The 27,730-nt window shown below is 33.6% G+C and overlaps 1 protein-coding gene across 1 annotated transcript; it reads right to left on the bottom strand.

The window, feature by feature from the left end:
* Positions 1-6,341: 6,341 nt before the first annotated feature.
* LOC127083062 (mitotic spindle checkpoint protein MAD2) lies at positions 6,342-8,173 on the bottom strand. Its single transcript, XM_051023293.1, has 6 exons — positions 7,858-8,173; positions 7,717-7,732; positions 7,484-7,614; positions 6,960-7,184; positions 6,724-6,845; positions 6,342-6,636 (listed from the first exon to the last, which is right to left on the bottom strand). Exons 1-6 carry the CDS (start codon positions 7,928-7,930, stop codon positions 6,580-6,582), a joined length of 624 nt encoding a protein of 207 aa, XP_050879250.1. The 5' UTR covers positions 7,931-8,173; the 3' UTR covers positions 6,342-6,579.
* Positions 8,174-27,730: the final 19,557 nt, after the last annotated feature.

Here is a 27,730-nt window from a genome sequence, read left to right on the forward strand (position 1 = left end):
TTGTTGGATCTGCCACGTCAATTAATGAGGCTAGATCCAATGCTCTGTGTTTTTTCTAACTTTTATTTCTTTTTCTATTTTTATTTTTAATTTCATTTTCTTTTAAAATTCATAGAAAATTCATTTTACATCCAAATCCCAAAATAATTTCTAAAATTCTCTTTTATTTTTCTTCATCTGATTTTTCCATATTTTATTTTATTGATTTTCTATTTTTCATGGAATTTCTATTTTCTGCTTTGTTTTAATTGGTTTAATTATACTTTTATGCATTTTTAAATTCTAAAAAATTATTATATGCTTCTTAATTTATTTCCAACCTTCCATAATTTTCTTGGCCATTTATTTGGTTTTTTGAAGGACTTTATAGATTTTCCACTTTATTTCTATTTTAAAATTCATTTTAAAATCATTTTTGTTGCATTTTATGTCATTTTATTGCATTTTATATTTGTTTGACCTTTGTTGACTTATGTTGACCTTGGATCATGATTGTTTTGATCATATGTCTCATCAAACTCAATGAATCTTGGGTGTTGATGAGGTGAAAACCCTAATCCACCAAAGTGGATGATTGATTTTGATGATGACTTGATTAAACCTTTGATCCAATTTGGGTGTGACCTCTATTGTATCCTTCTCCTTCATCTCTTTCTTTTCCTCTTGATTAATTGTATGATTTGTGTCCATCTTGTTCGTGATGCATGTATTGGTACTTTATGAACTTTCATCATTTCAAATCTACCTCCAAATTGATCATGGATCATTTAAGGTACTTTGGATTGATGCATAAGTTTGTCCTAAGTACTATGAAGTATGGATTAAAATAATGGACCATCCTCCTAGCCTTTGTGCTTGATCCATCCTCTTTTCTTTTTGCGTGGCATGGTTTTAGACGAGTGATTTACATATCATGTCTCTAGCATGTATTAACACAAACATTATTGTTGACCAACCTTAGATAGTTGTGACTTCTATATAAGTCTAATTGCGATTGCTTAACATAATGCTAAATTTGTCCCGAAAGTAAGTCAATTTTATAAGAGAGATTATAAGTCTCCTACTCCTCATGGTATTGTGTGAAAATATTGCCTCCTTTTCATTTATGAGAGCTAGTGACATACTTGTTGATTTTATCCAAGTTGGAGTCCTTCTCATAAGTAATGTAGAGGTCCATATTCTCATACTTGTGAGTGAATAGTTGAGTGTTCTTCAAAAGATGAAAAAACCATCTTTCATTTTAATCACTAACATTTTGCCTTGACTTTACTTTAATGTAATTTTATCTTATACTTTTTACTCTTTTGTTATTTACTTTATGCTTTATTTTTAGCATCTCGTGTCATATTATTTGTACTTGTGTTATTTTTTTTTTCCATTTGGACTTTCATTTCCTTGTAAAAAGACATTAATAAAGGAAAGACCTAAAAAAGAATTGACCCTCTTGATTCATGGGCTTATGGTTACTATCCTTAGAATTGTTGTGGAGCTATGGACTTAGGACTAAGATCTTGACCCTTGCTTTGGGAGTTTGTGAATTGAGACCTTGGGATCCATCTAGCACCTTTGACCTTGGACCTCTTTGTAAAGACTTGGTTTGGTTACTTTGATTTCATCTGATACATTATTATTCCTTGCTTATGTGGTTTGCTTGAGGCTTATTCCAAAGGAGGGAATTCTTGATTGATTTATATCATAAGGCTTGCTATCTCTTGGTTAGATCTTTCCTCCCTAACTTTTACTTTTATGTTCTAGGATAGTCTCTTTTTCTTCTCCCCTTCTTTGATTTTCAAAATCTTCTTTTTTCTTCTTCAAAATCTTCTTATTTTCAAACTTGAACCAATTTCTCAATAAACCTTGACTTTTGTCAAATGATTTTTAAAAATCTATTCTTAATAAATGTTAATCCATCTTAAGCATATTCAGACTAATTTTAAAAGACTTAAAAAAGAATGAACCCATTCAAATTACTTTGTGCCCTTTGTGCACTTTTTCTTTTAAGTTTTCAAAGTTTAGACATTAGTCATTTCCATAGTTGAGATATAATTCTCCTATCCCCATAGTATTGATGATAATTCTTTTCCACTTAAGAGAGCTAGTGGCATACTTGTGGATCTTTATCCAAGTTGGAGCCATTCTCATGGTGATGCAAAGTTCTCATACTTGTGGGTGACTAGTTGAGTATTCTTCTTAAAATGACAAAGTGTATTTTCATTAAAAATGAATCAAAACAAACATATTTGTTATTTTTACCACGAACTACGAGGTTTTGATCCTCCATTGCAGTTTGTTGGTACGTAGGCATGAGACTCCAACAGTCTTGGCAAACACAAAAATCATTAAAAAAACAGTTTGTTTCTCACTTCTCCAATCATTTACAAACAAAACCATTTTAAAGCCAAAATGCACAGATTTTCAAAGAGATTCCTATAGAGTATTATAGGTGTTTAGGGGGCTAATAATTTCCCTTTGCATAACCAACCCCCGGACCCTTGTCTTTTTTTATTAGTTTTTGTTTTAAAACTTCTTTGGGTTTTGTTAGTTCTTTTTCCATTTCCTTTGTAAATAATAAAAGCGCGATGACGGCTCTTGCTTTGCGAGTTAAGTTGATCAATAGCTTAAACTCAAAAATTTTACCATTATAAAACACCACTTTGGTAATTCTTGTCCCATAAGGCGTTGTAGCTAGAAAAATCAAGGGCTATAGGCCTATTTCGTATTGTACTACTATATACAAGATTATTTCTAAAATTTTGACTATAAAAATGGGTGTGTGATGGCTAGCATTGTCAACCAAAGCCAGGAAAATTTTGTCCTAGGCCATAATTTTCACGATCATATTCTTCAAGCCTATAAATTGATTAGAGGTTATAGCATAAAAGGAGGCATTCCTAGGTGTATCTTGCATTTGAACATTCAAAAAGCTTATGATACCGTTGATTGGTTTTCCCTGGAGAAAATCCTATAGGAGGTTGGTTTCCCAAACAAGTTCATTAGTTGGATTACGATGGTTGTCAAACTATGTCATACAAGCCCGATATTGGAGGGGAGCATACCAGGATCATGAAGGCCAATATGGGCCTTAGACAAGGGACTCTATATCTCATTTGGTTTTTAAGATTATGATGGAGTATTTGCATAGAAGCCTACAAAACCTGAAGAAAGTTCCTGATTTTAACTTAAATGCAATATGTGAGAAACTCAATATCATTAAAATAAGCTTTGCATATGACCTTGTATTATTTGCAAGAGGAAATAGGAAATCTAATTAGTTGATTATCGAGAAGGTGATTGGGTCCTCTAGAGATATAGGGTTGTATGTGTATCTTGCAAAATGCAAGACCTATTTTGGTGGTGTGGAAGATAATATGAAAGTTGGTATCAAAGAGATAACCTCTTTTATTGTTGGGCCTCTCCCTTTCAAGTACCTTGGTGTACCTCCTGCGAGCAAGAAACTTTGTATCCATCACTACATGGTTTTAATTGATAAAATTATAATGCGCATAAAGCATTTGAGCAATAAACTACTGAGCTATGTTGGGAGATTATAACTAATTAACAACATAACTATCTCAATGTCCAACTATTGGATGCAGTGCCTCCCTTTCCCCAAGAAAGTGATTCAAAAGATTGATGTCATTTGAAGGATGTTTCTTTCGACTATGGGGGGGGGGGTGCTATCACCAGACAATCGTCAGTGGCTTATAAGCCGGTGTGCACTTCTAAAGACCAAGGTGGCCTAAAATTAATCTTTATTGAGGAGTGGAACAAAGAAAATATGACTAAGTTGTTGTGGAATCTCAGTGGCAAGACCGATAGTTTATGGATCAAATGGGTGCATACTTATTATATAAAGAGTGATTCGTTGATGAAAGTGTAGGTGAGCAAAATGCTTCTTAGATCATCAAAGTTATCTTAAAATAAAAGGAGATAGCTCAGAGTATGAATGAGTGGAATATTATGACAAGAAAATTTGAGACTAGAAAGGTCTATAATTTCATCAAGGAAGAGTACCCTAAAGTGGAATGGAGACATTTGTTGTACAAGAGTTTTGCACAACCTAGGTCCCTTTTTGTTTTCTGGTTGGCTTGTCATAACAGGTTAGCCACTAAAGAGAGGCTTCATCGGTTTGACCTACTTGGTAACAACCAGTGCGATTTTTATACACAGGTGGAAACAACTGACAACTTGTTCTTCTCTTGTCTGAGGCTGAGGATCATTTGGAAGGAAGTCATTGATTTGACACAAATTATTCACGAACCTGATGGATGGATGAGGAAATCAAGTGGATTGTTATAAATGGTAAAGGTAAAAGGTGTAAATCTTGCATTATCAGGAGTGCAACAATTGAGATGTTTACGAAATTTGGAAGTATAGAAACTATAGTAGCTATGCGGAGAATGTGCCTAATACAAATATTGGTGGTATAGTTGTAGAATCTTTAGCCTATAGGGGTTGGTGTAACTCCAAAATTAGGAAGCACATTGCTAATCTTACGATGGAGTAGTGTTGGTTGTTTTTGTTTTGTTTATCTATTTAACGGGTCGAACCATCTAGGATCACCTTGTAATCTTTGGTTTTGGTTCAATAAAGTTTCCTTTATTTCAAAAAAAAATCTACATAAACTTGTTTAGCTCAGAAAACAATTTCAGTTATACTTATATGGTGGAGAGAACTATCCCACAACTTATAACTCACGCGGATAGTGAATATCCCACTAGAATGTCTTACATCGAGCCTTCTTGGATAAAATTCATTTAGTATCCCTATGTACCACATGCTAAGTCATTAATAACGTAAAAACTAATGCATAATATTATTGCAACACAAGACAACCTGATTTGAAGGGGGATGCATATAGTTTTGAGGTGTTCTCTCTACAATCATGATGTAGAAACTGCAAATCATTTATTTTTTAGATAGATGTACACTTTACTTTTCTGAAATTGGATGGAGATATTGTTTCGCATGAACATTCATAGAACTAGTTGCGAAAACTTATTAAAATTTGATGGTAGAAGTTGAAGCTCTCAAATTCAGAATGCGATAATGACTCATTATAATAATTTTTTGGGAAAACTTGACACAAGAAATAATACCAGGTTTCAAAATGGTAAAATTGACCTTAATATAGACATTTTTCATGTTAAACAATTGATTTATATGACATCTACTTATTTCAAGGGACATGTGTATTCTTCAATTCACGAATTTACAATTATTAAATGCTTTAACATCAAATATCAATCTTCTGCCACACCTAGAACCGTATAAGTTAATTGGTGTTTTCCTAGTAATAATTGGATTAAGTGCAACACAAATAGAGCTTCAAGAAGAAATCCTGAAATATCAACTAGTGGTGGCATGTTTAGTGATAACTTAGGAACATTATTAAGAGTTTTCTTAGGTAACATTGAAGTTTGCATCTCCTTTCAAGTTGAACTGCATAAAATGCATAAAATCATGCTTGTTATCGAATATGCAAATAGGAAGATTTGGAGAAATTTTTGATTTGAAACTGACTTGATGCTGATCATTCATGCATTTTTTAATATGAATATTGTTCATCGACATCTTTTAATTAAATGGACGAGCACTTTACACAATACATATTTTTTAGATTCAAGATATCTCACATTTGTAGATAGAAAAATGCATGTATAAATATATATTATTCAATGCAGTTTTTTTTAGTTAGGACACTTTTAGAGATTCGGTTATTCTTTTTATTTATTTTTTCGTTTTTATTGAATAAATTGTCTTTATTAAAAAAAAACTCCTCTCTCCTCCCCCTCACACTGATAAAAATAAATCTATGTCTTCTCCTTTCCTCGATTAAACCAACCAGACGTTTAGTGACCAAATTAAATATTTATTCTTGTTTCAATTACAAGCCTAGGAGGATTTGATTTTTATGATCAACTTTAAAGCTTTCACTCATACTAATTCATTCAATCATATTACAAGCCTCTTATGTATTTGCTTTTTATGATATCTAAAGGCACTTTAACTAATTCATAACAGTTTTTAACGACCAGATTTAATATTAATTCGTGGGTTTGTTTTTTATGTTCTTTAAATGCTTTCTCAGAGTCACTAGTTCATGAAATACGTCCATCATCATATTGACTAGATCACAAATTCACAACAGTTTAGTGAATTTGTTTTTTATTATCTTTAAATGCATTTGCTAATTCATATAACCGAAATGGTGTCCATCAGAGTTATGAAAGGATCAGAAAATTTCTAGCGAATGAGTCACTAGATGGCTTCCACAACCAGATTGAATTAACAATAGTAAAAGGATTTGAATTAACATACTCGGAATGATTACACAACTATGAGTACAAACCAACCATAATTCTTAAAAGATTAGGGAATTTTTTTGACATCCCTATTACACATATCAATTCTTTGTGCCAGAAGGCAAACAATACAAAAAGTGGTGATTAATACATATTGACATCCACATAAGTACACATATCTAACAATGTGAATAGAAAATTCACAACAGAAACAACAATTCACTTGATTTGAAAAAAGCACACAAACAGAACAACATGACAAGATCGCTCAGCTTTACTGCTCATCCCATTCGTCATTCTTGTATGATACAAGTGTGTCAACCTTGTGAATCTGCATAGCCAAAACATGTTACTGATAGCCAATTTTACCAAAGCTTTTCACTAGATAAATAACAAAAATTGTAAACCCAAAACTCACCTTAGTATCAAAGGAATGCAATTTCACCATTTGCGGATTTTCAATCAGCTTTGGATCACTCTCAATCCAAGTGAATGGAACTGCCACGTCTGTGTCGGTATATGCTAACACATCAAAAACACCTGAAACAAAATAGCCAAGCTCAATTAGAAGAAGATTAAGAAAAGAATAAAAAACATAAAGAAGCATCAGAGAGAGTAACACAGCTCTTGATTCTGATATTCGATGCAGCTTACATGGTTCATCCAGGCAAGGCAAATAGGTGATACTAGAAGCAATCTGCCTCATAATGGCTTGTATCTCTCTCATGATTTCCTTGTCACTCTTCTCCCTTGACACACCCTTCTCAACAACCTCATTATCTGTCTCAATGCTGAAGTTCCACCTTTCAAGAACTTCACCAGTAGACTTGCTCATTATAACAAGGACAATCCTCTGTAACTTGCCAGCTTCAAGCCATTCTTTGATTCAAAATTCAGACAGTTCAATCATCAGCAACAATCCATAACGACGTCACAAAAACAACCATTAACTCTAAAATGAAATTGGAGTAGATATTGAAAACACAAAGAAGAATAAGGAACTCAATAGTAAATATTTAAAGTCAGTATTATTATCACAAATGAACTATAACATTCAGAATTCTTTATTTATATATCATAAGTAATTACCACTCGACCTAATTTCAATTTGTACTGAATTAAATAGGGAACCACACCACAACAATAATAGAATTAAACAAATTAGGGTTCTTATTTACCAGAAAGCTGAGCAGTTAAATTGGTTATAAAAGATTTAACACCCTCATCTTCAGTAAGCAACATTGGAAGGCCATATTTCTTCACCTTCACAAACGTTTCTTCTGGATAAACACCTCGGTTGTAAAGGATACTGAACAAGTTCCAAGTAAAATAAAAAATAAATGTTAATAAACAATATCACAAAATTTCAAATCACATAACTGAAATGTACGATAAAGAAGATCAAACAAACCTGTTTGCAGCATAACCTGATGATTGAAAAAAGCACAAAAAAAGAGAGAGTAAAATCAGCGATAAATAACTTGGTACAGTGAAAAATACCAAAATATAGTATATAGAAATGAAAGAAATTGGAGAAAAAAAGGAGTAATACCGAAGAACTCGCTAACGATTGCTGCAGAACCACGAAGAGTGATTATGTCTTTGGTAACTGTTTTAGCGGCCATGGTAGGGTTTGAGAAATTAGAGTGTGATTAGCGATTTTTAACGGAAAAAGACAAGAACGTTGATGCGATTCAATTTAGGGATTGCGATGATAGAGTAAAATGGAAGAGTAGAAGAGTGAGAAGTATGAACTGATTCTGAAGAAAGGATAATGAATTAGGGATTGGAATGGAAAGAAAGAAACTTGTAGGGGAAGCACTCTAACGGCTAGTTCTGTTTTTTTTTTCGTTGGGCTTTTTGTTGATTTTGATCGATAGGACAGCGTAAAGTATGTTGCTATTTTGAATTTTGTTATTTAACGGTCAGGATTTGGAATCGCCTTTTTGCGATTCCCTTTATCATGAGTGCATGTGCACGTGCGGTTCCTTGTGAACACGTGTTTATGTTTTTTTTTTAATTATTTATAAAAGTTCTTTTTGTGTAGATTTATATGCTCATTTTGTCGTAAAAGTATTAATGCCTTTTGTACCTCAGTAATCTAAAATGTTTAAAAAATTGCAAAAATATTTAATACGTAGAAATGCATATTCAAGCTTGCAATGGTTTTGAACTTTATCATTAAGTTTTTTTCACTAAGAGGACTCAATTTAGCTAATTATTTGATTGATTTGAAGGAGCACCGCGTATCCGCTTTAGTTTAGAGTGTTGTATTGGATCAAGTTATTATTCTTATCTTCCTCGTTATATACTTTTAAAGATATTCTCCAATTCCAGATTAGATCATCCAAGATCCGTTCTAATTGTAGTCCTTATTTAAGCGTGATTATATATATATATATATATATATATATATATATATATATATATATATATATATATATATATATATATATATATATATATATATATTCTTTTTATTCACATTTGCATAATTTTGTATCTATTAGATACTAACTTAAGCGTTGAAGTGTTAACTATGCAAATATTCTCATTCGTTGATGGTCAAATATCTTAACTACATTATCGAATGCCTTTCCATGGTGGTCATCTTCTACATCTAACATATTATTTATTCGAATGCAATATAGTGGCGTTGTATGTGGGAATGGTCCTCTGATTCTCACAATTTTTTCATCATTTTTTATTAAACTTCTATGTTGCATCGTCATATTCATTTTTATTAACTGTCCCGATCACTAACTAATCTTCTCACAATCGCTTTTTGATGTCTTCTTCAATGGTAGGATCCAAAGCGACTTGATCAACCACTCACTACAACATCATTCTTATTCCTAACGCTCCATCAAAGCTTCATATGATTTAAGATAATGCAACACATGTTCTCACTCTCGCAAATAAAGAACCTTCTCAGCATCAAGATATACAGGTTTAGATCGCAATCTTGTTGTCTATCATAACGCCGTGACGAATCCCGACTTCCCAACTAATTGCTCAAGAATCTTTTTTGATTCCCTCATTCCAGTATCAATTTCAATCCAACCACCGTAGTATCAGTATTTGATCCCTCATCCACCACCATTAAAATCATCTAAGTTAGAATTATCACACAACGTTTAACAACTCCAAGCCACATTAAGAGTACTTGACTCTAACGAACTAGTGATGAACATCTTCAACCTAGTACAATAACAAAACACAAGACTCTTCTGTGTTGAAGAGAATCAACATAAGATTCCTTCTCTTATCCCAACTCAACTAGAGGTGATGCAATACGACCACTCAGAAGCTACTACGAGGGGCACTCCCGTTAACGTTGTGTCACATCCTAAAAGATTGCATGAGTTGCCAAAACAACATTGTTGTCGTTACCATGCTTGCAATTCTTCTCTCCATGACTCTGAGGGCGGCGATAATAAGGGAAACAATTGTGGTACCACCCATCATGCCTCCACTTATCATAGAAAGAATCCATTTACCAAACATATCATTGACAACATAATCTCCAAGTCCATGGAAAAACCACTAAATCTAGAGAACTACGTAAGTATCGGTGATCCTAATAAGCATGTTTGATTAAGATGGGAGGCCTGGTAGACACAACAAGGATGATGCATATATATGGGGCTATAAGAGACGTAGGGTATCCCTAACAAAATATTTCCCTTAATAATAACGACCATCATGTCAAACTTGGATGTCTCAAGGATCGTCATTGACAGAGAAAACCCATGTGATATCATGTATGCCAAAATTTTCACCAAGTTAAGCTTAAAAAGGTTGTCAACCTACCTGAGTATTGACCTACAAGGCTTCAACAAATTAATGACCCTCTCATGGGGATTCATTGAGCTTATGGTAACATTTAAAGAAGAGAGAGACGCCATGACAATGGACATTCAGTTTGCGTTCCCTTGCAAAAACATTTACAATTGCATCGCGCGCGCGCGCGGGGGGGGGGGGGGGGGGGGGGGGGTGTAAGCCCTAGAGGCCAATACTTTTGTTACTTGTATCGAATTATTTATTAATAATAAAAGGCTTTTTCTTTATTATGTTTGTTTAATAAAGTCCCTAGAATAGATAGTCTGTTTAATGTATCAAGTGTGACTTAATCATGAGATCACATTAAACATAAGGACATTATTCTTAAAGTATCCGTAGTCGAGCTTTATTATGAAGTGGGATAACATTAAAGCATTAAGACTATTATGTATATAGACTGATGATCACATCTCATGGATCATGGATAAGGAGTTATCAAGTCTTAAACATAGGTATGAATATTAAGAGTAATATTTATACTGGATTGACCCACTATGAGAATACTATATAGAATGTTATGCAAAGTGTCATAAGTTATTCTCATGGTGATAATGGTGTATACCACCCTTCGACCTGAAACCACTATGGACCCTAGATGTAGAGTCGAGTGCCTTATTGCTGATCAAACATTGTCCGTAATTGGATGACCATAAAGACAGTTGATGGGTACTCCACGAAGCATGCTAAGGGACATGAGTGACCTAGATGGAATTTGCCCATCCTGCGTAACAGGATAAATGTCTATGGGCCCAATATTGAACTGGACAAGGATGACACGGTCTATGCCTTGTGTTCAATATAGACATAAGGTCAAAAGGGTAATTGTACACATAAGTATTATCACAGAAGGATTTGTCAGATCACATGACATTTTCGTGTCTTGGGTAGCAGTGATGTGTTGCTAGATACCGCTCACTATTTATTATGTTAAATACGTGATTTAATATAATTACCAATATCGCGAAAACCTACAGGGTCACACACAAAAGGACAGATTGATGAGAGATAGAGTAACTAAGGAATACCGTAATGTACGGTGTCCTTAAGTGAATTGTAGAACATCGTAAGGTATGGTGTACTTAAACAGAATACGAAATATGGTAAGGTACCACGCGCTTACGTGATTTTGGCATATTATAAAATATGGGCCACATGCACTTGAGTGGGTTTTTTAGCTTGTAGCCCACACAAGTGGTTCTATAAATAGAACCCTTGTGTAGAAGCATTTGAGCAGTCGCAATTTTGTTTCCCTCTCTCTCACTCAGAGCCTTCATTCGTAGCATCTAGCACTGAGATTGAAGGAATCCGTTCGTGTGGATTGAGTAGAGCCGTTGTCATCGTTCAATGTTCGTGATCGCTCTGTAGATCTGCATCAAAGGTTACAATCGCCACAAGAGGTAACGATTCTATCACTAATCATGCTCATTCGTAAGGATCATTAAAGGAGAAATTTTTAATTTCGCTGCATTTTGGATCGCCTTTCTCCTTCAGGGGGGGCTTTATCTCAGCCCTATAAGTTGTTGCATCTACCGCCCACTTAAAGATGAAGCATCACAATTTTCAATACAAACTAGTGCCCATATGTGTAGGAATGGAAAAAGAATGCCGCTTACATAAGACCCTGCAGAGAAACGTTGATTCAATTGTTGCCATCCAAGAAAAGGGAAAAGGTAAAAGAAGCTAGTTTTTATGGTCAACACCCCTTAGAAGCCCACATCACGGACTTCGACGCACATCTTGGGGAAGCCACATTTGATGATGAACATGAATTAGATAGACCCCTAATGAGGCCCGAGTGAGGATCCTGAGACCAGTATTTGGAAGTGACTTAATATTCGTCCAACTCAATGACAACCTGACATGAATGGTAAATATTAAGACTAATCTCCATTATCTTGTGAAGGAAGAACATGTCAAATTCCTCAAAGCTAATGCAAATATATCGGTCATTTCCCCTAAGAAGGTAACATGTGTCTATCCTAGCATTGCTTATCACAACTGAATATTGACCCTTTTGTTAGATACATTACCCTAAGAATACGACATCGATCACCAAATAAGGATGAATCTACCAAGAACACTATCGAAAGACTCCTCTAGGCAAACTTTATCTCAGAGTCGTGGTGCATAAAAATGGTTATCCAATGTAATGCTCTTCAAGAAATCATTTGGAATGTAGTGAATGTATGTTGATTACGTGACAAAAAAAAAGGCATATGCTAATGATTCCAACCATCTTCCCGTCATCGATAAATTTTTGAATAACTTCACAGGGTACAACTTGTTACTATTTATGGATGCCTACTCTAGGCACAATCAAATCCTAATGCATGAGAAAGATAGAGACAAGACATCCTTCATGACATAACATGCCAATTACAGGTACAATGTGATACCCTTTGGTTTAAAAATGAAGCACCATAGGATGATGAACAAAATCATCAAAGAAGAAAGTGGCGATATGTTGGATATGTATATGGATAACATGATAGTCAAATATAATAAAGATAAGTTGCATGAAAGAGACCACACCAACAATCGTATTTTACAGTACAACATATGACTTAATTTAGAGAACTGTACCTTTAGAGTCAAAGCTGAAAAATTCCAGGGGTTCTGCTTCATAGAGAAGGGGGAATTGAAGCCAATCCAGATATATGTGATGTAGTCATCAAGATGGAAACTCCTTCCATGAATGAAGGGATAATGAAGATGAATGTGATGCTCACTACTTTTAACAATTTCATCTACAAATCTAACTATCATGCACTTTGTTCTATAGGATCTTGAGGAATAAGGTACAATTCGAGTGGACAATATAATATGATCAAGGTTTCACACAACTGAAGTTTTCTCTCTCTAAACCCCTAATCCTAACAAGGATCTTGACTAGGGAAGTATATTTATGTATCTAAAAGTATCAAAAGAATAAAAGAGTGTCGTCCTTGTCATGAAGGTAGTTATTAATCAAAATCCAGTATACTTCATTTCTAAGGCGCTAGTAGGTCCTAAACCTACTACCAAAAGGTTGAAAAAACTCATCTAGCCCTAGTAGTGGCTTCAAGAAAGTTGCAACATTTTTTCGAGGCATATTCCATAGTGGTTCACACACATTAAACTTCAAAGAAAGTTCCTTTTCAAACCATATTTGGCAGGGAAGATGACTAAGTGGTCCAATGAGATCTCAGAGTTCGACATCTCTTATGAATCCATAAAGGCCCTTAAGGCCTAAGTCTTTGCAGATTTTATCATTGAGTTAACACCAACCACCTTGGAGTCGTTCACCAAGTGGAAAGTCTTTATAGACGAGTCATCGAACAATATAGGAATTGGATTTAACCTCATTCATTAGAGTAAAGAAGGGCTTATAACTGAAATATCTGTGCGCTTTGATTTATCCATCATTTACAACTAGTTAGAATATGAAGCTTTCATTTTTGGGCTTATAGTGCCTTAGATATTGGAGCAGAAGAAGTTAGGTTACATATAGATTCCCAACATCTAGTCTCCCAAGTCAAAGGGGAGGTGCATGCTAAATATTTACTAATGAAGAAATACGCAAATAAGGTTAAGGATAGGTTGGGTTTGTTTAAGGCATATGAGATTGTGCATATGCCAAAGAAGCATAATACTATAGTAAACTTCTTATCAAAGTTGGAAAGCACAAGAGTTACAAATGTCAACCATTATTATATCTAATAGAAACTTGAGAAACCTATTCTCTCCACAATGGTGATTATGATCGATGTGACAACAGGAACAACAAAGCCCTTTTGGATCACCTCGATCATGGTATATGTTGAGAGTGAAGCATATCCAACAGACCCCGCTAAATCCATTTTAGTGAAGAGAATAACACGAGGAAGGGCATTGGCTAAAAATGTCCACATGGCATGATATTACTGACCTTCAATGGTCCACAATGCCAAAGAATACATGATGATGTGTGAAAGGTGCTAAAAACACTAAGACACTCACATCGCCTCTTCTTCCAAACTTAACACCTTAAGTACACCCCGGTTTTGATCATTTTATTTTTAATTAAGTTTTGGAGTGCTTTTGATTTATTTTATTGTTTTATTTAAGTTATTGAATTTTTGGTAGAATTTTATTATATTTAAATTAGTGTAGAAGTAATGAATAATAATTTAATATTAAAATTATAATTTAATTATACTTTTAATAATTTAATTAATTAGAAAATAAGAGAAATTAAGACTTTGAAGAGAAAAGTAGATTTTTTTTATAAATAAAATAGGGAGGCACGTGGAATTAGTAAGAGTTGAGGAAAGTTGTAGAATTAATTAAAATAAAAATAAAAATAGGATTTTTTTAAATAGAGAAGGTAAGAGAGAGAGTTGCCACTATGTAGAATTTTGGGAGAAAATGTTGGTGAGAGAAAGAGGCAACCCTATGAGAGCTTTTGAAGGAGAATGGGAATTCCATTGTTGTAGCTTCAACCTTTCTGCGAATTTGAGGTAGGAGGATTATTCAATATATGGGTGTTAATCATGAGGGGTAGTGGGGAGTCCTTATCCTCTTTCCCTTTTTCTCTTTTATGTTCCCCCTATTGATAAATGAATTAAACCTTTAAGGGGTTTGTGCAAAATCTCTTTAAGTTGTTATTAATCCTAATCTTCGTGCTCTGTTAATTACTGAAATTATATGATGTGTTAAAATGTTATGATTGATGTCACAAAGTTATTTGTTGATATGGATGTTATTAATTGACATGATATAGGTTGAGATTTTGTAATTGATGAGTTCTGAGTTGTGGTGAGCAAATGTTCTTGTTAATAAACAAATGTTGATTTTCGAGTTTGAACCGTCCCGAGAATAAAAATATAAAAGCTTGGAACTGTTACATTGATAAATAAGCTGAAATAAGTCGAATAAGTTGAAATAAGTCAAAATAAGTCGAATAAGTCGCACTAAGTTGAAAATATCCTAATAAATCACATAAGACACATGAGAGTATTGGTCATCTTATTTCACGCATAACTTGAGTTTCGTAAGCCCGTTTGAGGTGCGTTGGAAAGTTAAGACATAAATCTTTCTTAGGGTAATGAATTAATGAGATTTAAATGTGTATAAGATGTTGTGATTATGGTAATGTCTTATGATGTTTATACGTGAGGATGATGTTGTGAATATGGTATATTCTTATGATGTTTATATGAATATCATTATAGAAAGTAGTAATTTGTTCATGACGTGAGTTTAGTATTGAAATTGAACAAAAGTGTATTTAATTTGAGAAATTAGATATCGAACCAATGGTGTAGGATGATTAGCCTTGATAATAGGTGTTTAAGTAATGTTGTTACCATATGTCGATTAATTTCTACAACTTGTTGTTAGTATACCCAGTTATGCATTTGCTTATAACTTTAGTTACCTAGATCTTTTAAGAATGAAACTGAGACCGTTAGAAACCAGACAATATTTAACATGAGATAGACTTCGATCTAGATCAATTTCGTTGTGAAAAATGCTAGAAAATTGAATTTCAACTTCAGTTAATATTTTGAAGACTCTACAACACAACTATTTGACATGTTGTTAGTATTTTAGACACAACTCATTCTACAAAAGTCCTTTAAGAGTAAACCTTATATAATAATAAAATAGATAAAACTTCCTACATATTAGACTTAATGATCATCATATTCCACCAAGTTCAATAAGAGAGATACTAGTTACAAGTCCAACGAAACATTCTGCTTGATGCCTGTATCAATTCCTATTGTTTGATTAAACTGTACTGATTGGGATCTTAATTCCTAAAATAAAAACCATAGTCTTAAAATATACTCTCTAAACTTTCCGAAACATACTCATTTGCTTGATTCCGACTCTGTTTGATATTTTAAATAATTATTCAAATATGATATATGACTAGCAGGAAACATGACTTTGGGCTTTTTTTTTAGTAGCATAAATTTTAGTACTCAACCAAAAGATATACAAAGCAAGGCAACCAAAAGGTCCAGCGAAATAAGCCAACAATAAAACTAGACAAAGCAAGAACTAAGGCAACATTAGTCTACCAATATGGTGTCTAAGCTTTGGTTTTATCCATAACCTATACACAATTATATCTATGACATACAGGCCAATAGTGGTATTGCTAACTCTATTTCCAAAGAAATGGAGATTTATGAGCTTCCATATCTCATAAATGGTTTCTGTAAAAGCACACTTCAGGATTATTGCTCTCCAACCATTTCCTTTGCAATTTTTGATGATCCAGTTTAATTCTTCCTTCCAACCTTCTGGAGTATAACTTATTTGTAACAAATTCAAGACATGGTCCCATATAATTTTTAGGGTTGGGAAAGAGAAGAAATGTGTTGAATAGTCCCCTGATTCCTGCAAAAATAACATGTGACGTTATCAATCATCCCAAATTGGTGCAACCTTTCTTTGGTTGCTAATCTGTCTTGGCATGCCATCCAGAGGACAAAGATGGATCTAGGTCTAACTATGTTGACATTGAGGAGTTTTATCCAACTCACCACATGATACTACTCCTTTAGGGCCATTGTATATTTTCCTAGTTTGCAATTTAGGTTGATGCATAATTAAATTCCAATCCTGCAGATGAATGACTTACCGCCTTTGCTTTAGGATGACCTTTAGATTCCATGAAAATGAGTTTCTGACTGGCGCTGTCATGATATTCATGTTTTTTTGTGTAGTAGAAATGGATCATTTTGGGGTTGTTTTGATAAGATGCTATGTGATTTAAGTTGTTGACATTGACCCAATATTTTGATGATATATTTGTGTTAAATAAGATGTGGATATTTTTGGAGATAAGTTTGAGTCATTTGATATGTTTAGAGTTGAGTTTGAGTTATTTGATATGTTTAGAGTTGAGTTTGAGCTATTTGATATGTTTAGAGTTGAGTTTGAGTTATTTGATGTGTTTAGACTTGAGTTTGATAATTAAATGAGTTGAGCTTGAGTTATTAATATGTTTAAAGTTGAGTTTGAAATGTTTAGATTTGAGTTTGAGAAGTAAATAAGTTGAATTAGAGTTGTCCTTGAGATCTTAAAGGATATGCTTATAACCCTTAACCTTTAAATAGAAGTTGTTAAAGTTAATTGTGATGTTCTGTTATTGTTATGAACATGCCTTATTGAGTATTGAAGATTGTTTGATGTTGTTTTGATGTTGTTGATGAGTAGTGATGAGAAATTAAATAATGTTAATTGTTATGTTGAGATTATGATGAATGTATCATGAGGAGGGAAAATGTTGAGTTTATGCTGGGATGTTTTGGTTCAGTGGAACCATTGATGTGGCCTTGTATTGGTGATAATTCCGAGTTTTAGGTTCGAGAGGAACCAATGATGTTGCCTTATATTGGAAATTATTTGATGATGATGTGTTTAGATTTGAAAGAACCAGTGACATGTAGGAGTTACCAGTGACGAGTATTGGAGTTGTAGGTTGAGACGAGTATTGCATTTATATTGTTGTTGCATCCATGCATCATGTATATCAGAGATAGGTAAGACTTCGGTCCAGTGGTAAGTTAGGAATTTATCTAGTGATGAATTTCAGGTTCATAGAGGAACAAGTGACGAGTTTTAGGTTTAGAGAGGAAACAACGACGAATAGATTAATCAGTAGCGTACCTCTGACATATAAAACCTTGGTACCACATGCATTGGAGTAAAAGAGATGAATACATTGCATACATACTTAAATTTATGAATGATTATTATTGTGGATGAATGGTATTATTGATTATCTATTCTAATTGTACTATCCTTACTGTTTTATGCACCATTAACATATGTGAATATATTCTCACTCCCTATTTGTTCTTTGTGTTGTCTTTACGCCTATGATGCAGATACTCAGGTAGAGGAGATTTAGTTGTTGCTTGTATTGGAGGATGGTATAGTGGCCTTCTTCGTTGTTTATCGTTTTGAGTTTCTTAGTTTCTTGTGTCGCTCTGATAATGTTACATTGAGATGGGAATACATTTTTATGCTTTTTGTTATGCGAGTTATTAAACTATTTATTTTATGATTTAAAATGAAGTTATTCATGATACAATTGATGATGTGTTAAGATTTATTTCTGCTGTTGTAACTGATTTTGAAAAAGATGTTATGCTGAGAAAACGTAACACCCTTTTTGAGCAAATTATTCTGCATGTTTTGTAAATTAAGTGTTTGGGATTTTGGGTGTTACAGTTCTCCTAGTGGGGTATGCATATACTTGGTCATTTTCAATTCCCCCATGGTAGTTAAGTTTTGTGATTATGGTTGCAGATTACTTCACCAAGTTGATCAAAGTTGAGGCCTTAACAAAGACCGCAACTATTAACATCAAAAAAATCTTCAAGAGAAACATCTTATCCATGTATGGGATTCCTTAGTTTGTCATAACTAACAATGATACCCAATTCAAAGACAATAAATTGAATATATTCTTTCAAGATCTTGGAGTTAAGCACCATTTTTCATCATTGAAGCACCCCCAAAGGAATGACGAGACATAAGATGGTAATAGAGTCCTACTAAGGGGACTGAAGATGAGACTTAAAGGATCCAAGGGAAATTATGCATAAGAACTCTCGTGGGTTCTATGGGGCATATCTAAAAACAACTTCTTCGACCGCCCGAGAACACCTTTCAAGCTTACTTTCGGCACTGAGGTCGCCATCTCCGTTGAAGTTGGAGACCTCAGAAATAATATGGGAATATCTAGAATTCATATACGATAATATATGCTTTTCCTCCCTCGCAAGTGATGTTATCAAACAGGCCATGATAACCAAATACAACAAAAGGGTTAAACCCATAAAATCCCACCCCGACGATCTCATAATCTAAAGTGTTAATGTATGACAAAGGAACGTCGAAGAAGGAAAGCTTGCACAAAATTTTGAGAAGGACAATATGCGGTACAAACCAACATAGGAAAATGAGCCTACACCAAGAGAACTCTCCATAGGGAACTTATCTCAAGAATGTGGAATGCAACCAAGTTGAAGCGCTACAACAACTAAGTCGCTCCCATACTTTGTTTCAATATTTTTGTGTGAATCTCTACAATGTAAACTTTTTCATCACAAATTTAATGAATGAGGTTTTCACCAAGATTTTTGAATTATTATTGTGTGAGTTACACGGTAAAGCTTAAGCCATCCATTTTAACATTAATCCTCTAACACGGATGAAGTACTACAACAAAAGGAAAAGCCAAACACACATTAAAACTCAAACTCGCAGGTAATGCATGACTAAAGATGTCACACCTTGAATGTGAAGGTGATGCACATCCAAAGACGCCATAAGCCTCGAACATACATGCGGTGCACTCGGTTCACCCCTTCTTATTAGTTAGCCGCTCCAAAGAGAAGGTAGTGGCGCCTCCCATACGTCAACCTTAAACTAATTATTCATTTGGGGAAAGGTAATAAGAGAAAACCCTCAATCGAGAGTCCTCCCTAGAGACGCCCAATAATCACATGATACATATCCCCAAAACAACCACAAAGAGCCAGGGACAATAACCCCAGATAAGGTGTCAGTAAAAATCATATATGAAATACCTACATGATAAACTCACTAAGTAAAAAATGCACAACTCTTTGTTCCAGAAAATTAATAAGGAATCATGCAAGAATATGCACACAAAAAATTGTGCAAAGACAAATATCTAAGGGAATTAAGAAACACTTCTAATGCATTAGGCTTATGTGATTCATATGTAAAGAGTGGAATCGCTCTCTAGCCAAATATTCTTACAACCCCTTAAATTTGCATGATGAATGGCCAACATGATACCATGTAATTATGCTTGAAAAGATCTTAGAAAGGTGCCCAAAGCATCTCTACCACCACATATTAAGGCACCTGAATTAGCTCTATATGATCCATCAGTTACATTTAACCAAACCTTGTCTATAACTAATCCAATTTATTTGAAGATTTTTTGGAGCAGGAGGATGCTTGTATTTAATGTCAAAACTAACAATATATGATGATGAAGGATAGGAGTAAGTTACTATGTGATAACAAATCATTGTATGAAAATAAAGTCAATAACTTGCTATACAAGTTATCCATTTTATAGAGTTAGTTAGGTGGTTATTTATTTGTTATGATCTCTATCTAACTTGTACTTGGAACTAGCTCCTATATAAGTTAGATATACTTTCTTTTCCAAGTTAATGAGACGCAATGCTTTCGTTCAATCAATTTTTTCCCTCTTAATTCAATCATAGAGATAGAAACATTGTTAAGGTATCATAGAGTCTGGTTCACCCAACTCTTCTTCTTCATGCGCCTTCAATGGGCGAGAAATAACAATAACAACAATAGTGGAAATGCTTCCAAAAATTTAGATGATGTGCTTGATCTGTATTACAGACATTCATTGGAAAATATAAGAATTGTGTGTGTCACGCCGTAATTAGAAGGGGAATTCAACTATCATGGATGGTAAAAAAGGATGCAATATGTTCTTTCCACCAAAAGAATACGATTTTAACTTTGTTGCACGGGAGAGATGCAAGAACCTTATTCATCTATGGTAGATTAATTAAATGAAGCCACAAATTGCTGAAGTCTATATCAAAAATATGGTAGATGTTTGGAATGATCTCAAGAAAATATACTTACAAGGAGACAGGGTGTGCATTTCTACTTTGTATAAGGATATCTCAAATTTCAAATAAGGAGACTTGGAAGTTTCTGAGTATTTCACTAAAATGCATGTTATATGGTAGGAACTCGACCAGTTGAGACCAATGCCTCAATGTACATGTCCAAATGCCTGTGTTTGTTCGGCAATGCACAGTGCAAGAATATTCAAGAAGGAGAACAAAATCATTCAATTCCTTATGGGATTGAATGAGCAATATCAAAATGTTAAATATCAAGTCTTGTTGATAGATCCTCTCCCAACCATCAATAAGGTGTTATCAATTGTTTTGAAATCAGAAAGTCAACAAAACTATGGTGTTAATAGACACTCTGATATGAAAAGAGAAGAAACAATTGCTCTAGCTAATGTTGTTTAGAATAATGGAGCAAATGACAACTTGGTAAAGGTAGATGATATGGTGGTTATTAAGGAGAAAGAGGTCGAGGAAGCTCTTTCAAAGAAAATGTGTACACACATTATGTCAAGAATGGTCATTCATTTTATGTGATCTATAAGAAAGATGGCTATCTACCAAGTTGGATATTTTCCAAAGGGAATGCTCATGCTAACAATGTTGGAACTAACATCCAAGAAGATAGTGTAGAGATGAAGATGAAGCTACATATGAGGGCAACACGTCTTTGACTAAATACCAATATAATTCCTTGATTTCCTTGCCCGAGAAGAATAATGTTAATGGAGCCATGCATTAAACTAACATGGTTATTGGAGAAAGTAGTAGTTGGTATTATGCATGAGTAATAGGTAAACAATTTAATCATGATTTCAATTCCAAAGATGATAGTTGCAGTTGGATCTTAGACACATGAGAAACATATCACATTTGCAATTCTATAGATTGGCTCCTATCATATAATGAAATAGTTCCTCCCATATTTGTTGGTTTACCAAATGGAAATATTATTCAAGCACACATAGTTGGTTAAGTCAAAATACATGAAAAGTTAATCATAAAAAAGGTGTTATATATACATGATTTTAATGCCAAAGGGATATTTGTGTCAGGATTATCTAAGATACATAATTGTACCATATTGTTTGAAGATGATTCATGCATTATACAAAAAAAAATGAACTATAAGGAAGATTGATTTGGCTAAGCAGTTGGATGGTTTGAATTACTTGGAGTTTGGTCAGGTAAATATGAGTATTTTTTAATTATACTTGATGATCATAGTAGGAATATTTAGGTGATTATGATCACAAATAAATCAAATGTTTCTAATTGTGTTACATGGTTAAAACTCAATTTGAAAAAAGTGTGAAAGTTATCAGAAGTAATAATGGGTCTGAGTTTATGTTGAAAGCCTTTTACGAAGAAAATGGTATAATACATCAAAGAAGTTGTGTTGGCACTCCACAACAAAATGCAAGAGTTTAAAGAAGACACTAACATGTATTGAAAATCAGTAAAGCATTGATGTTTCAGTCTAATATTCCCATGGTTTACTGGTCATAAGTTATTCAACAAGCAGTTTTTCTAATCAATAAAGTTCCTATCAAGCTTTTGAAAGACAAGTCACCACATGAAGTTTTGTATGTTTTGAAGCCAAATCTCAACATGATAAAGACATTTGGTTTTTTGTGTTATTCATCTAATGTAACCTCTTCAAAGATATAAATTTGATCTAAGAGCCAACAACGGTATTTTCCTTTGACACAAGCAAGGTAAAAAATGTTACATTACTCTGGACCTGCAAACCAAAATTATTTCAATTTTTATGAGCTTGAATTTCCATACCTTTTTACTGATAATTTAACTCAACAATCATCCATTAAACCACAAAAAAACCTACATCTTAAAACACTCGACCATTAAACCACATAGAACATAACCTTGACACTCATGATTAAATTTTTATGACTGAACAAATATATGAGGAATATGATATTTTCAACACTAGTTCCTTCACTGAACCTGTTGATAAACTCAACACTATATGATAATCCACTAAAATCAATCTCAAACCCAGCTATTTGAATTATTATATTTGTCATTCTATCATAATTCATCATATCATATCTCTTACATAAACTACACTAATCTTTCACCTTTACACCTCACATATATTTTATCTCTCAACAATGATTATGAACCATCATTATATGCCTCAGGTAGCAAAAATCCAAAGTGGATAGTTGTTATGGAAGCAGAAATAGATGCTTTAAATGCCAACCACACTTGGGAGTTCACAACTCTACCTGAAGGAGCCACGCCCATAGAAAGTAAATGGATGTTTAAAATCAAAAAACATGCAGATGGATCTATGGAAAGATATAAAGCTAGACTTGTAACTCAAGGCTTTATACAAACTGAAGGAGTTGGCTAGTCCCTCTGTCCCAAATCATAAGAAAGAAAACAAAAACATACTTATTAAGAAAATCATTTATATAAAGCCCTGTCTAATCATTTATTATTCTAACACTTTCTTAATAAACAAGGTTTTATCGACGATTAAAGAAAGTGGTCATGTAATTGTGTAAGGGAAACAATTAATATAAAACAAGATAATGCAACACTTTCTTGACCCTATTAACAAAGTTTGACATTCTCGAGGAAGCTCTTCACTCCACCTTTTGCATTAAGAATCTAGGTGGATTAAAGTTCTTCATTGGATTGGATTCACTCATCAAGAGGTGTATCCATCTCTTAGAGAAAATATTATGTTTAATTGCTTGAAGATTGAGGAACAAGTAATTGTAAATCTGCTAGCACACCTCTTGACTTGCAATTAAGTTACATAATGATGGTAGTCCTCACTCGGATGATGTTGATGCTTGAAGAAGGCTAGTTGGCCGATTATTATACCTCACAACCACTAGTCCATATATTGCTCATGCCACATAACAATTAAGTCAATTTATGTCATCTCCAACTGAGAATCATCATACAGCTGCATTCAGAGTTCTGAGATACTTGAAAAATACTGCAGGTCACAGTCTTTTGTTTCCTAGAAACTCTGACTTGTAATTATAGGGGTTTAGTGATGCATATTGGGGTGGTAGCTTGGATACTTTAAGATCGATTTTAGAGTATTTTTTCTTCCTTGGACATTCAATTATTTCTTGGAAATCAAAGAAGTAAACAACAATATCTTGTTCATCAGTCGAAGTTGAATATTGAGCTCTTACAGCAACAACTAGAGAATTGCAATGGATCACCTATCTTCTTCAGGATCTTGATCAATCCTGCACTAGACAGGTAGTATTGTATTGTGATAGTCAAAGTGTTATGCATATAGCTGCAAATCCTTTCTTGCACGAGCGTACAAAGCACTTGGACATTGATTGTCACTTGTCGGGATGAAAGTTAAAGAATGCTCATACAATTGCTCCTTATTGCTTATACTTTTAAAGTTGTAGATGTTTTCACCAAGGCATCACATCCCATATCGTTTCATGCACTTGTGGTTAAGTTTGGACTTGTGGATATCTTCCACCCTCCAGCTTGTAGAGAGTAACAATAGATGATGATGAATGATAGTAACTCAATGAGTAAGTTACTATGCGATAACAAAGCATTGTATAAAATAAAGCCAACAACTTGTTATACAAGTTATTCAATATCAAAAGTGTTATACAAGTTATTCAGTATCTAGAGTTAGTTAAGTGTTTATTTCTCTGTTATGATCTCTAACTAACCTGTACTTATCTAGCTCCTATATAAGTTACTTTTACTTTCTTTGTCAAGTTAATGAGAATCAATGCTTTCATTTAATTAATTTTGTTTTCTCTCAATTCAATCACGGAGATAGAAACATTGTTAAAAAATTTAAGAATTATAAATTATGCCATTGAGGAATAAATATGGCCTTTAAAAGATGTTGAGCAAAGTGACATCAGATGTTTGATATGGTTAACTTCTCTAATAATCTCAACTTTACCTTCCTTAAATCGGATACAATTTCCAAGATGCAAAACTTTCTTAATAACGGTGACAATAAGTGTCAACAGAAGATATTCCACGAAAGTTTTGTGCTTGAAGATGAACCCTTAGAAGAGCTTTCTTTGAAAAAGCCTACCTACTCTACAAATTGATCAGGGAGTACCTTTTCCTTTTCTTTCACTCTTATTTAATAGTTGTATCCTTTCATTGAGGACAATGCATATTTGCATATTTTAAGTGTGAGGGAGGGAACCATTTATTTGTTTTGTTTTCTTTATTTTGTTTTATGTTTTTCTCTATTTCTCTTTTATATATATATATATATATATATATATATATATATATATATATATATATATATATATATATATATATATATATATATATATATATATATATATATATATGTCATACCCCAAAATTCACCCTATCTTTCACAAAGTTCATCTAGGTCACTAACCCTAAGCATTTACATCTCCTGATAAGCATTCATCTCATCCACATATCCATTGTATTATAACACATTCCAATTGCATTTGAAAAAAAAAGTATAATCAGGATTCAAGGGTTTTATCACACAAGGCATGGAATGGAGGTTGAGCCTCCAGGCTAAGGTTCATATGATGGACATGGTTTTGTTGGAGCACTTCATATTGATTGTATTCATCATGAGCATAGCTTGAAACCCTAGTTGTCGGGTGCAATCAATTTGGGGATTCATCTTATTCATCTGGTCCATTATGATTGGTTCATTGGCCTAAATAATATTCAGGGTCCTGATTCATTGATCAGGGTTCATCCAGAGCTTCATATGTTCATGATCTTTTGCTTGGTTGGTGTTCTTTGGTTCAATATCAGTCAATAGCATGACATAGTTCGTTTGGCTCAGAAGCATTGTGATCCCCATTTATCTGCCCATTAGAAAATACACATTTCTACCTAGGTTGACTTTTGGTCAACCAATTGACCAAAGTCAATCATCTATCCCAACCATTTTATTTCTCAATACGATACATATCTGTTCCAAACCATGTTCAATATAAAGTCCATTTCCAATCTCGATTGATTTTCAAATTTTACTTTCAAATTTTACTTTCAAACTTTAAACCACTTTAAACCCAAGTCATCTTCATTCTTTGTTCATGTTTGCATTCTAAACCATTTTGTTCAAGTTCATTTTAAACCCCTTTCAACCCATTTCAAAAACACATTACAATACATGTTCATTTCACCCTAAATTCAAAGTACAATGTAAAATCAATTCCAATTTCAAAGTTACAAATTCAACCAAGTCAAAATTCCAATGCATTCCATGCCACAATCCATTTACAAAAATTCAAACCAAATTACATTTTAAGTTAATTTCATAGACCAAAACATCCAACAATTACTTTACATTATAATAACCACACGACTATCATATAAAATTTCCATTCATTTCCTACATTCCGATAACCGTTCTGTTCGATTCAATCTCCAAATACATTGCATTTTCATTTATCATTCAACCTCTTTTTGTATATCAATTTCATATATTCAAGCATCCACTCCTATTTTCATATTTTCATTACAAACCGTTCATAAATCATTTTCCCATTCTAGCCATTCAAATACAATGTGAATCCAATTTACATATAGCATTTACAAGTCAACTTGGCCAATTACATACAACCATACATAACCATGATGTATTCTACATGACATAAATTTGAATAACACCTAAAATCAAACAGTGCACACTTCGGATGAAGCCAAACCGCACTACACCAGGGTGCAGCACCATCATCTGCATCCAAAAACCAAAGAACAGCAACGCAACGCATTGCAAATCTAACAGCATCTCGAAAACCTGCACAAGCTGCAAATGAAAAACATAGATGCAGCATCCAACGCCGCAGGAAAGCGAAAGGCATTACAAACATCAGCATAAGCTGCAAAGCGAATACGTCGGAACGGCAAGGAAAGCGGCAAATGTACAAGCAATGCTGAAACCACACAGGCTGCATAAAACCGCCGACAAAACTCAACCCCGCAACAATTCTAAAGCAGCAGCACCTTTAATTTAACTTCAAAAAGAAACACATCACCCAATCCAAAATCATGCAGCCTATGATTCATATTAGCAAACAAAACTAATGAGACAACTTTGCATCATGGGCTAACAGAGCAATATGATTCCACAAGGCTCTTCGATCTGCAATGAACCTCCCCTTCAAAACCACAACCCACTCTTTAACAGAATACCTTCACGCTCCATTTTCTAACGGACCCTTCAATAAACATTCTTCGTTCCTTCTAACCCTAACAACCTCCCACTCCCATCTTCAACCAACTTCTTCAATCTCCTACTTCTAACCATCTTCTTCACCCTCGCTTCACCTTTCATTCATCACCTTCAAGAGCCCATGTTCATTAATCTCGGTTATTAGATTACCTCTTAATTAATGTATTTTAATTCTAGTTTTTTAATCATGATATTGATTGTTAATCTTGATAGAAATATTAGGATTAATTCTTGTTTTTTGGGTTAATTAAGAACTAACAGTTTTCATCATTAGTTAGTTAGATTAATCTTTTTGATAAATTAGGAATTTACTTGAGAGTTTAGGTTTAATCAATTTGTTAGATTAGATTTAGTTTTCTTAATTTTCCAGAATTGATTCAACATTAGGTTAACCAAGTTATGATTAGAATATTAGTCATTTGGTTTTGATATTTCTTTTGTGGATTTTGTTTTGATTAATATGGTTAATGTGGATTGTATCATGATTAGACCTTAGGTTGAATTTTCATTCGATTGGACCATTGTGTGATCATATAGATTAGATTCCGTTCTTGAATTTAGATGGGTAATTTTCCATTTGATTAATTGTGATCCTAATTCATGTTTGGGTGGATTTTAGACTTTTAGAATTAATGGTCACTTTAATTGTCCATTCAATCGTCTCTTTGGTTTATGATCATATTGTAAATTGAAAATCCCATTTCAATTTAGGTGAA

The sequence above is a fragment of the Lathyrus oleraceus genome, chromosome 5 (assembly GCF_024323335.1).
Source record: "Lathyrus oleraceus cultivar Zhongwan6 chromosome 5, CAAS_Psat_ZW6_1.0, whole genome shotgun sequence".
NCBI classification, from domain to species: domain Eukaryota; kingdom Viridiplantae; phylum Streptophyta; class Magnoliopsida; order Fabales; family Fabaceae; genus Lathyrus; species Lathyrus oleraceus.